Source organism: Aythya marila, assembly GCF_965140915.1.
Source record: "Aythya marila genome assembly, chromosome: 6".
Taxonomy (NCBI): Eukaryota; Metazoa; Chordata; class Aves; order Anseriformes; family Anatidae; genus Aythya; species Aythya marila.
Genome location: NC_139047.1, coordinates 11,541,234 through 11,554,062, shown reverse-complemented (window position 1 = coordinate 11,554,062; position 12,829 = coordinate 11,541,234). Strand labels below are relative to the sequence as shown.

Here is a 12,829-nt window from a genome sequence, read left to right as displayed (position 1 = left end):
AATGGACAGCAGTGAGACAGGGAAAAAGATAAAGGATGATTCTGTAGATCTTAGCTAGCACAACTGTATGTTAATGACCCCAAAGATAAGGAAGTAAAAGACTGTATGCATAGATAATGGAATCAGAAAGAACTGGTTTGACTGCTGAAGTCTGTCAAAGAAAGGAAGGGTCTGGAGTTTAGCAGTGAGTAAGACTTCTGGCCTTCATCAAAAGATCACCAGAGTATGCTGGACGACCAACCAAGGACTCCAGTACACATGCAAATAGGGGCAGGAACCTACATTAATGATTCTTCGGAGACCTGATGAATATGCAACAGAGTTATGGGAAATGAAATTAACATGTATTTGTCCCACTAATATAAGCACACTGCCAGTAACCCTTAGTGTGTGTGTGTGTGTGTTAGGCAGAGCAATCCCCCCCCACACCTGGCGCTGTAATAAAGAATACCTGCTTAATAACTTTGGTTATTGAGTTGTCACTGTGTCAGCAGGCAGAGTAAAATTGTATGTGTTTTTAAAGTTCTTTTTTCATGCAGATTTTACTTCAAGAGGCTGCCTCATTTGCATTCAGATTCAATGCATACAAGCAGTACAAGAGCTTGTAAAAACTTACTTTACTTTCAGATTGCTTTCATTGTTCATGCCTTAAAAACTCAAAGCAATGGCCTAAGAATACATTGACACTAGAACACAAACCTGAACAGCAACCTGATACACTATAATCGCTCAACCATTTTTCTTCTTTCCTTTATAAGCTCTCTCTGAGGGAATTTTCTATAAAGTGCCTTTTCTCTCCATAATTCTTTCCAGATGACACCTTTATCCCACTAAAAATATAAATAAGTATCTATACTGGTTTATACACCCATCCCTAACTCCCAAATTTACTGCCAAACTGGTACTATTTTGTTACAAACCGTCTCAAAAGTAAGCCAACAGATTAATCAAAATATCTATTTGGGAGGGCACAGCAAGGAAAGAAAAGCCATTTTATTTCCCTACCAACTTTCTCACCTCTCACTAAATCCTGCATGAACAACAGGAAAACAGTAAGATTTTCACCTACTGTAAGAAATGCATTAATGTTACTCCTACCACTTCTCAGTTTTCCTGCTAGCCATAAAAGTCTAACAGAACATTCCAATACACCAATTTTACATTTGGTCAGAGCCTTTTGAAATGCAAGACATCACTATTTTCAAAGCAGAAGATAATAATGAAGTAAAACTCGAAGCCATTATTTTACATCACTGAAAACAATTTATATTTCTATAAGTGTAAGACAAACACCTTTTTCATGCTGTTCCTCCATATCTAAAGCTTTCTGGGTAACCTAGATTCAGCTGATAGTTTTGCATTATAGGATGCATAATATTTTGCTTTGTTTGGCGAACAAATATTGCCTTTGCCACTTCTGGATCCATACTTTTCACTTGCCTGTCTCACCTGCCTCAAATTATAGGTCACTTGGTCTAACAAAAGCTAGAACACTATTTTCTAGGGAAAAAAATGCAATAAAAACAAATGGCATCGGTACATAGACAACAAAATGCAAACATCCAATGTTTTCATATAAAAGGCAGTTTTCAAGCTACTACCCAGTTTCAATTTCTACATGACTACTGTAACACTCCAGATAAGAGACAGAGTCCATGAAACCTTTGAAAACTAGCAATCACAAGAATTATGCATAGTCTCTCTACATTTATTTTCAGAAAGGTGAAAGCGCAGTGTTAAAATATAATCATGACAACCAAAATTTAATTTAAAAATTTTTCCACACACCTGGATAATTCTTTCTGCTTTTTCCTGTAGCTGTGCTGATAATGTCTCCTTCTCCTTTTGGCAAACAGCCAGTGACTTCTCCCTCTCCTGAGTTAACACCTGCAACTTCTCATGTAGTGATGCTGTTTTTTCAGCTTCAAATTCCTCCTGTATTAGTGACATATAATTTGAATTATACAGGGAGAAGGAAAAGAGAAAAGCAAAAAAGAGCCATACACATCAACATATTCCCCCTTTTTTGTTTAAATACACAAAGCCTTACCTCTCAGATTAATTAGCAATAACTTACACAGTTAAAACCCCAAATCAACAAAATAATGCCAAAACTATGATTTTAATGACAAAATTATGATTTAAGACTAGTTAAATTAACTACCTGAGTGCACTTCCTAAGACCCGTGTCATTTCAAATTGCTGAGACACTAATGAAAAACAGAAAACTGATAGATGGAGACAAACAAAAGCCACTTTCATCAACTGCAAGTAATACAATATGCATAGCACTGAGTTCCACACAGGACAAGTGATTTTCAAGAAAAAATTGTAAATTTACAACGTATAACTTGCCTACCTCAGAAGAATGTATCTACTCTAGATATGACCCACTCATGAATCAGCAAATAAGAGAGATGAAACAAGGGATCCCTTCATGAAGAGGCTAAAACGAACCCTGCAACAATCTGAACTGGGGAATGAGATGTCATGATCACACTACAAAAAATATATGCAAGTTCACATCTATGAACATCAATAAACTCCATGGTGAAAGATACCTTTAAGATACCTTTATATATATATATGTGTGTGTGTGTGTGTGTGTGTGTGTGTGTGTGTGTATAGCATTAAGTGAAGAAAACTGCTTTTTTTTTCCCCCCAAGGAATAAAATAAAATTCAGGGTATGAGTGAACATATGAGCAAAACCTAAGACATCACCTAAACACACCTAGATCCTTTGTGGAGGATGTTTATACTGAGCAGAGGTAAGCCATCCATCACCACCTCCTCAGCTGATGACTACATGTTGCTTGATGACACCATAAGGTTTGCCATCTCAAGCAAGACCAAGACTTGCATTCAAGCAATAACAATACAAACTCCTACCAGGAGTCCACAAGGCAGAGCAAAGCAGAAGAGCCATGTCCATCAGGATTACAGACTCAAACAGCAGAGTGCCTAGCTGTAGGCAAGACAGAAAACACAAAATCATAGAAACATTAAGGCTGAAAAAGACCTTAAAGATCATCTGGTCCAACCATCACCTTACTACTAATGTCACCCACTAAACCATGTCCCCAAGCACCACGTCCAACCTTTCCTTAAACACCCCCACGGATGGTGATGCCACCACCTCCCAGGCAACCCATTCCACTGACTGACTACTCTTTCTGAGAAAAAATGCCTCCTAATTTCCAACCTAAACCTCCACTGGTGCAACTTGAGGCCATTCCCTCTAGTCTTATCTGTGAGAAGAGGCCAACCCAGCAAAGAGTGTACCCATCCAAGCCATGGGCTGTCAACTTCTCCAGGAGAATACTGGGGGAGACTAAGGGGTCTTGCTGAAGTCTAGGTAGAACCAAGACAGTTGCTTGTCAAAGTCTCTCCAACAGTCTGCCTATTCTTCTCAGAAGCAACGCATCCACTAATACAGAATGTAAGACTGTACAAAAGAAACTCTGAATGACTTAAAGCACCAGATTTCTGTCAGATCTTCCATCAGTTTTCCTGCTTAGAGGGAAAAAAAAAAGGTAACTGGCTGGCGCAAAGACAACCCCATAAACAAGCATGGGGGACGTAGCAATGAAGGATCATTGTAAAAACCTGTAGCAGACTATAATGCAGCTCAGCCTGACATTGCAAAGAGATGCAGTCAGTCTCTTCTGGGACAAGAAACTGGTCATCAAGGTAATCAACAAACCAAAACCAACCCACATAGTCCTGTAGGGAGGACAGCAATGGCCCTACCACGAGCAGCTTTTCAAGATACACTTCAAGATACATGTCCTCTGATTCAAAAGATAATCCACCAGACACAGAGGTAAAAGATTGAATCTAAGTGGTAAGATCTTGCAGCTGGCCAGAGGCAGGAAGTTAAGAGGAATTATCTGCATGTCCACAGCATCCAGTTCCAACTGTTTGTGCAACTCTTAGGAAGCATCCTACTTCAGGTTGAAGAGATGAGAGATACAGTTAAGGTTCTGTTGACATTTCTCAAGGAGACACAAATACAGAGGATGGTAGATAACCAAATATAAAAGTTATTTTTGATCAACACGTTGAGTTCAACACATGCTCAGCACAGCAATAACAGAGATGCACACAAGCATTGATGTTGGTGTTGGTGAGTTTCCCTCTCTCTTCTGAACCACAGTGCATCTTTCCCACTTATAACTGAGCGTGCTTGACACCTAACCAACCAACCACGGCATCTGGCATGAAGCACAGATGATAGGCAATTACTACATTATAAATGATGCCAAAAAGAGATAATTTTTAGATATTCTCATCAAGATGAAAGTTTGGAATCAAAATGAAAGCAGAAAAGACCAACAAATAAAATTCACATGCACAAAGTGTTCAGACATCAAACAGTTGACAAAAGCTTAGAAAACTGAACATTTTTTGCTGTACATACACAAGTGCTGTAGACAAGGAAATACTTGGTTGATCAAGAATACAGTCTCTGCAGACACTAAGAAGAAAAATCAAGTTCCAAGCAACAAAATGAACATAAATCTACACAAGAACTGTTTCTCAGAGCAAATACTTAGCACTGATTTTTTTTTTTTTTTTTAATCTAAAGGGCACCATTTCACAACCAATTCAGGATTAAGTGAATCCTATGGTAAATACTATAACTCCTTAACAGAACACTATATTATTTTTAGCACTGCTTTTCTAGTTCTAACACTGAGAAGCAAGGAAGAGAACTAATGGATTGCCTTTTAAAGATCATACAGCTGAAATACAATAACATATACTAATTGTTCATTTTCAAAAAAAAGCAAGCTACCAGTACATTCTCTGAAGTTCATTTTAATTAGACCTTACCTTCAGCTGTGCTATTTGCTGCTCAAGGAGCACTTCTGACTGACACTTCAGCAGCTCAATCTCTTCCTGGAACTGAAGCTGTTGCTTCATTTTTACCTCCTCAAACTGAGACAGAAGAGCTGTCCTCACATTTTCTACTTCAGAGGCCGATGCAGAAGCATACATCTGCAGACAAGGGAATAACAAAATATTTGAGCTAGTGTTATAACTAAGGAAGAAACAAAAACAAACCATAAAGCCCAGAGAAACTCGTAAGAGAAATTTCACAATAATTGTCTCCAGACATCAGAGCCATACAAAACTGCTATCTATCATCATACTGACTATGGAAAAGCAAGTCAATAAGAATAGGTAAGAAGCAACAAAAATACATAAGGTACTAAAGATCTCCTATATTCATGAAACCATCAAGTCAACCTAACAGACCCCACTTATTTTTTTCCTCAACAGACATATGCCTAAGAAAAAAAAAAAGCTAAAGTCAAAGAGACCTGATAGCAGCCTTCCAGCACCCAAAGAGGGCCTACAGGAAAGCAGGAGATGGACTCTATCATGGAGTGCGGGTGATAGAACAGGAGGGAACAGCTTTAAACCAAAAGAGGGTAGGTTTAGATTACATATAAGGAAGAAATTCTTCAGTCAGAGAGCAGTGAGGCCCTGGCCCAGGCTGCCCAGAGAAGCTGTGGATACCACAACCCTGGCAGTGCCCAAGACCAGGTCAAATGTGGCTTTTGAGCAACCTGGTCTGGTGGAAGATGTCCCTGCCCACAGCAGGGGGGTTGGAACTAGAGGTTCTTTCAAGTCCCTTCCAACCCAAAGCATTCTACAATTCCAAAACGGAAAAGAACAGGAGGAGGGAAAGAAATACACCAAGAGCATGCTTGTTGCAAAGAGGATTAATTGTTAGGTAACTATATTTAATGCTTTTATGCCATGAGTGACTATATTTCAAACATGGTAGTGCACCAAAAATGTACAGAGCTTTCCCCCCAACACCCTCTAACAAGAGTCACTGTAGTCACTGGAATAGAGAGAAATCCTGTTTCTTGAATCAAGGGCTTAAGACATATAGTAATGTCTTCAGAAAATAACTTTCCACTTTTTAGCCTTCATTGTGAAAGTAAACATCAAACTTACACATAAACATTTTCAACAAGAAATTGAAAAGCTTTAGTGGCAACAATGCAGTTTGAAATCTTTCTTGAGTAGACCTATTTGAAAAACATTACCTACCATAATTTCACTAATAAAATAAATGAATGTTAGTGAAGTTGCTCACTAATAAAAGCTTAAAGTGAGTAGTTACTTTCCACAAATAGTTAATAACCCAAATCATTATTTATTTATTTGTGATCAAATATGGAAGCTTTAAAATATTGAATTCAGAAGGACAGGAATTAAAAAAAAAAGCAAGTGCCCTCCCACCCCAAAGGTAGAGAGGAAACACCATAGACAAGGATTTAAACTAAAAAAAAAAAAAAAAATAAGGCTAATGTGCATATATGAACTATTAAGTTCTTTTTAGATAGAGCATGGCTTACAAATATTATTTTTGTCCCTTCTTACCTATTGATACTATTAGAAGAAAACCAAAAAAAAAGCACCTAGGAATATTCCCTAACTTCTAAAATTAATAAAACTGAATTTACTCAGTGTGAATGAATGGCTTATTTCAGGTTCAGGTATTTGCAATTCTCTGACCTCTTGTTCATGTTCATGCTGTGCTTTTAGTTTCCCCAGTTCTTCCTCCAACTCCCTGGAGTATTCCTCCTTATGTTTCTTAATTTCTGCCTCATGAAGATCCTGAAGTTCTTGCAGCGCCTTTCTATGTTTTTCTTCCATACGCACTACTTCCTCACGTAATATATCCAGGGCTAGATCTTTTTCTTCTTCCAACAAACGTCTTTGATTTTGAAGAGCTGTTTTCAAATCATTCTGTATAAGTATTAATTTAAAAAGGGTAAAAAAAAAAAAAAAAGTAAAAAGGTTATAAAAGTACAAATATTTTTGTAACTCATTTGTAAAGTGAATGTCCTTTTGTATCAAAGTTTAAGTAAACATGATCAACGTTGCCTCATGAATAAGAAGTATACACACACATGCACATACTCTGTATCACTGAAATGGGTTTATGCTTCCTATCTCTAACAGTTCTGTAAGTCCCCTGCCTTTTCTGGACATGGTGAGAGAAGTCAAAAACCGAAACTAAAACCACGACAACAAACATTACAGCTATCTGGAGGATCGTCAAGTATCAGCTATGAAATAACAGCCTTCTTACCTCTTTGACTTGGAAAAATTTTGATATCATTTTTTACATACCCAAACCATAAAAGGTCTCAGATGTCTGTCCATACACACTTGTGCTTTGTACTCCTCCTTTTAAGCACCTTAACACAAAACACACACACACTCACCAGCCACTCCCCAAATCCCACCTAGGACTCGGAGTACCTTTCTTCTATTCTTCCCTCAGGTCTATACCACTAAGGAGGACCTTGCGATTCACAGAGATGTACCTTAACCTACAGAAATACATTTACTCAATACCACTCAGTTCTAAAGAATTACATGGTAATTCTACTAGACAGAGGAACTCCGAGCCACAAAGCAGAGACCCTCCAATTGGAAATTATGTTAAACTTGCATCTCACGTATATTCTCCATACACTGAGATAGAAAACTCATTAGTCTGAGTGTTTGGGGAAGGGATGACAGACAGACTTTTTAATCTTTGGTTTCCTACTTCAACTCACAGTATGACCATGCAAGTTTTAGTGCTGGCACAAAGGAGCCTGTAGAAAACACCCTCAAAGAACAAGGGTAAAAAGTGATCCCATGCATTTCAACATTTTCTCACACTTAGCCAGGCTTAAAAACATAACATGAAATTTCACCTTCTATGTTAAGTTCTCTTTCTGACTCACCTTATGAAATTCTTCTGCTTCCACAGCCATAGTTTTAAGTTTTTCCATATGCACAGTAGCTAGCTCAATTTTCAAATTGTTTTGTGCAAGCTGAAGTTCCTCGGCATACTTTAATTTCAACCTCTCTATCTCTTGAGCCAAGTGTGCCTGATCCATTCTGTCCTTTTCACGGAACTGTTCTGTGTGATGCAGCTGTAGCTTCTCAAGAACCTGCCTGTGTTCATCTCTTATATTCTGAATTTCTGACAGGTAGGATGACTCCAAGGAATCCAGGTTTGATAAGTGTTTAGCCTCCAGTTCATCAATTTGTGCTTGATGTTTTGTCTGCAGTTCAGCAACAGAAGCTTCAATCTGAATCTGATGTTTACTTTCTAGTGTAGATTTTAGCAACTCAATTTCAGCTTGGTGCTTTGTCTGAAACTCAGTTGTAAGAGACAAAATTTGCTGCTTATGCTTTTCCTGTAACTGCTGACTTTGGAGTTCTAGCTCATCAACATGTTTCTTCTTCAGCTCTTGGAGAAGAATCTCTTGCTCAGTAGTAAATTTCTGAGTCATAGCTTTGTGTTCCTCCATAAATCTACATTATTTCCAATAAAGTTGAAAGAATATTGTCAAAAAGGCACTTTTTGTTGAAATAACAAATAACAAAGAGGTAGGCCTTATTTAGCCTCCACACCTTCAGCTTTATGTTTCTAATACATAGCTAATTCAAAGCAAACCACAACGATGATTTCACAGCCACATAAGTTACAGTTTAGGCAATGTAAGCTGGTCATATCTGGATATTATTAGTTAGACTGGAACCCCTATTAAATTCCTACTAACACAGAGTAACATGCAAACCTTGCTCTCTCAGTCTCATTTAAAGCCCATTGATGGGGTAGTACAGGAAATTAACACTGACAAAGAGCCCACAAATACAAGATGAATTTCAAAACCAGTTTGAGCAAATATTGCCATACAAAAGCATCTAGGAAATAGTACATACATTTCAAGTGTGTGCCTTATTACTGTTTACTTGCAGACAACATCTCTAAATGTATGAGGTTTAGACTAAGACTTAAAACCACTGTGGAAGCATATGAGGGAAACATGAGCTTCTCCAAATTAATCTCAGCTTTCCGAGGTCTACTTAAAAGCTTGATGGAGAAGATTTAATATCTTAAATGCTCCAATTTGCAGTAATCATTAATTATAGTATCAACCATCAACCTCAGCATTCAGTGGATAACTAAAGCTTCATTTACTGGGGAAGGCTTGCTCAAATTCGTTTGAATAGTTTGAACAACCTTGAAAATATTTCAAGAATTTTCCCATTTATATGTCCTAAATGTTTCCTTTCCTCTAAGACTAATACAGGATTTTCATCTGCATGGTGTATTCTTAACTGAAGTGAAATATAACAGTCAGAACTAGACCACGTTTGCTAGACTAGATTTAATGCATTTACTTGAAGTAAAATTCTATAGAAACTGTAATGGACAGCATTACTGTTCCTTGATAAAGCTTTACATATATAAGTAATCTGGTGCCATCAAGCGACAAACCTACATCACTGTCACTTCCCAGATTTAAAATAAGAAAACAATATCTGAATGAGAGACTAATCATTCCTCATGAGTACTTGAGCATTTTCACTTAAGACTTACTTGTTTTGTGCTTCCGTAAGTTTCAGCGCACATTCTTTCTGCAGACAAAGCATGGCCTTTTCCATTTCTTCTTCCATGAGCACTTTGGCTGCCTGCAGATCACTCTCATATTGTTCCTGAGATTTCTGGATAGCCTGTGCACTTGCAAGACTGTCCTCCAGTTGCTGCAAGTTGTTTTGCTGCTCTTTTACTAACTTTTCTAATTCTACAATTCTGGCAGCTTGGTAATCTTGGAGCCGATTCATTTCTGCTTCACGAACTTCAAATTCCTTTTGCAAATTCTGTTTCTCACATTCCAATCTATTTTGCAGTTCTACACGCAACAATGATAATTTCTCTTCTGCTTGGATTCTCTGGTCCTCACTTTCATGTTTCCATTTATTCTCTTTTTCTTTGTACATAGTCTCTATTTTCTGGATTTCTTCTCTGGCTTCCCTTAATTCATTCTTGTGATTCTCAGCAATTTTATATTTTACCTGCAAACACATTTATTAAAATTGCATAAAATAACAGAACCCAACTGAAGTAAATACTCCCAGGCATTTAATGTCTTGGAGAGATTTGATTCTCACAGACAAGTCACTCTTCCAAACAAAAGAAAGGCTAAAATGAATTCAAGTACCTATAAATTGACAATTCACTTTTAAGAATTAATTGGGGTAGGGGAAAAGAAGAGAATAAAGAATTCTGATTGTTTGCTTCAGAAGACAGTCCTATCAAAACCAGAAAATGCTTTGTGGTAACATATTCAGCAGAAGGGCTTTTTCTATTTCTATTTTTCAATTTTCCATTACTGCGTGATACATCACAGTATGGAAGTGCATGACCTTACTTAGACCTATCAAGTGCTGCTCCACAGGATGAACTTATGTACTTGCCTGTATTAGAAGCAGTGTACATATGCTTGACCCACATTAATGAAAATGGTAGACTGGACCAACCCTTGAAACATTTGTCCCCTCACGCTGTCTGTGCTCTTAAATGCTTAGTTCCCTTGCAGATTAACTTTTCTTCAATGCTAATATGCTCTGAACTTCAGACTTGCATTCCAGTATCAAAGCGTATCCATGCAACTCTATTTAAACCTGAAGCTACCATCACCAACTAGGCACATTTTAAAATAAGTGCCACATGTACTTCTCCTGGCCTACCTAGCAGATCTGCACTTACCCAACTCTATACAAACAGCCCTGTAACTTGGATTACCTGTTCCATTTCCCTTTTCAGATGCTTCTCATTCTGCACTGAAATATCTTTTTGTTTAGCAATCTCTTCCTTTAAACGCTTTATTTCATCTGAAAGCTCTGCAATATGCTGTTTCTCAGAGTGGAGGAGAGAAAGCTTGACTTTGTGCTCTTCCTCCAGTACAGACACTCGTGTGGCAACCTCCATTTCAACTTGACGTGCTGCATCTTGAGCACTCTGTAGGCGTAATTTGGTGATTTCTGGTGGAAAACAAAACAAACAAAAAACACTGAAATGACTTTCTAGAATTTATTTAGCAGGTCACAGTAATGCACAGTAATAAAGCTGAATATTATCAGGGATGCAATTTATCAGTAGTCATACTAACTAGAGGCAAACAAGAATCACAGATACAGTTGTGTGTTACATAGTTAACTGTGAGTTATGGATGAGTTAAAACGTGTGTAGTATTGTGCTCTCAGAAGGAGGCTGCAAATACAAGAACTGCCATGATTCCTTATCTGCACCTCAACAATACATGCATTTCCTATTGAATACGAGCCAGCATATTTATATAAATTACAAGAGTGCTTTTTTCAAGAAAAGCAGCAACTGTTAAGAAATTAATGCGACTTATGTGGCTAGTTTTATGTAAACTTAGCTGTAAGAGGAACTTTATCTTGAATTCTATAGCTAAAGTTACCTATTGTAAATTCTGTTCTCCATAAATACTTTCCTCTTTGTTCTCAAATTCATTCCAATATGTATACCAACTACTGGAAAATGTGGGAGGAAAATAATATTGAAGTTAAATGAACAGAGGGCAATCAAATCTATGAAAAACACTGGCAAAAGAGGTGTGGAACAAAGAACGGAAGTTGATGTATTCTGTGGAATGAACTGAGAAATGTCCTACTTCACCTAAACATATCAGGTATTTAACATGCCTGACAGATTATATTTATTTGAAAGTTTTAGTGTTTTAGTGTTTTTTAGTGTTAATTCACAAATTGACATCAACCTTCTAGACATCAAGTCTAGACATCATGTAAACTTAACTCCTTTTAGCAACTGCTCCTCAGTTGCAGTAGGTTTTTACCACAGAATAAGCAACTTCTGGTCACCACATCTTTGAAAGGAACCTTTTTCATTTAGGTAATTAGTCTCCTAGACAGCCTGGCTGTATTATTTCTGAGAAGATCATGTGAGACAACATTATAAGCTTTGTGGATGTGACAATGTGCTGTCATCTGCTGCCTCCACCAATAAAACCTATTATCATAGAATATCCAGAGTTGGAAGGGACCCACTAGGATCCTCAAGTCTAACTCCTGGCCCCACACAGCTCTACCCAAAAATTCAGACCATATGACTAAGAGCACAGTCCAAACAGTTCTTAGAGCCCAACAGGCCTGGTGCCATGAACAACTCAACATAACCATAAAAGTCAAAAGCAAAGTGCTCAACATTAGGAATTAAGAAGTGTTAAGTGTTCTTTATAAAAAAAACAAACAAACAAAAAAAACCAACAAAAAGTTAATTTCATCAGATAACCTTTAAATATTTAAAGAAAAGCATAAGCCACACAAGCAGCTTACCATTTTACTTCCCAGTTTGTCAGTTAATCTTACCTTTGATATGTTCATCTGAAAGCCTAGCACGGAGCTGCTCAAGTTCTAAACAATGCTTTCTTTTCATTTCCTCTATTTCTACTATATATTTGTCTGACAGATCCTTCTTCATTTTCCTTAGGTCCTCTTTATATTGAAGTGCAAGGGAAGACCTTAATGAATCTAATTCATGTTTGTGCTGTTCTTTAAGTTGTACCTGCAAACAGGCAAGTTCTTCCTATATAAAAAAAATGGATTAAAAAGACATCTTCAGCTTTGCGTTGAGGAAACCATGCCAAGATTCTTTCAAGGGGAGCAGTAAATTAATTGCACTACGCAGCGTGTGCTTGACATGTATCTATCTGGCTTACAAAAACCCTGCTGATTTGCTCCTGCCACTTCATCTGCTACTACTGCAACAGAATCCCTCGAGGTATATATGCTCTGGAATCACACGACAAGTCAGCAGAGTTTCAGGAGTCATTTGACAGTATAATAGAGAAGAAGGTCCCACAAGCATCTGGGTGGAGAAACCATCAACTCTCAACACTGAAGAGACCCCCACCTTCCCTACATACAGAGCCTAGACATCAATCTATGAATGCAGTTTCACACTCAGCT

The 12,829-nt window shown here is 37.6% G+C and overlaps 1 protein-coding gene across 10 annotated transcripts in view; it reads right to left on the bottom strand.

Moving 5' to 3' along the window:
• Nucleotides 1–12,829, bottom strand: part of PCNT (pericentrin) — a 79,775-nt gene that overhangs the window by 42,413 nt on the left and 24,533 nt on the right. For all 10 annotated transcript variants that reach the window (XM_082763599.1, XM_082763606.1, XM_082763601.1 and 7 more), the window contains 7 exons: nucleotides 12,230–12,446; nucleotides 10,620–10,858; nucleotides 9,414–9,889; nucleotides 7,765–8,341; nucleotides 6,539–6,772; nucleotides 4,838–5,002; nucleotides 1,789–1,935 (listed from right to left, as the gene is read on the bottom strand). In XM_082763599.1, coding sequence (XP_082619725.1) covers nucleotides 1,789–1,935; nucleotides 4,838–5,002; nucleotides 6,539–6,772; nucleotides 7,765–8,341; nucleotides 9,414–9,889; nucleotides 10,620–10,858; nucleotides 12,230–12,446 — 2,055 coding nt within the window. The remainder of the gene's footprint in view (nucleotides 1–1,788; nucleotides 1,936–4,837; nucleotides 5,003–6,538; nucleotides 6,773–7,764; nucleotides 8,342–9,413; nucleotides 9,890–10,619; nucleotides 10,859–12,229; nucleotides 12,447–12,829) is intronic.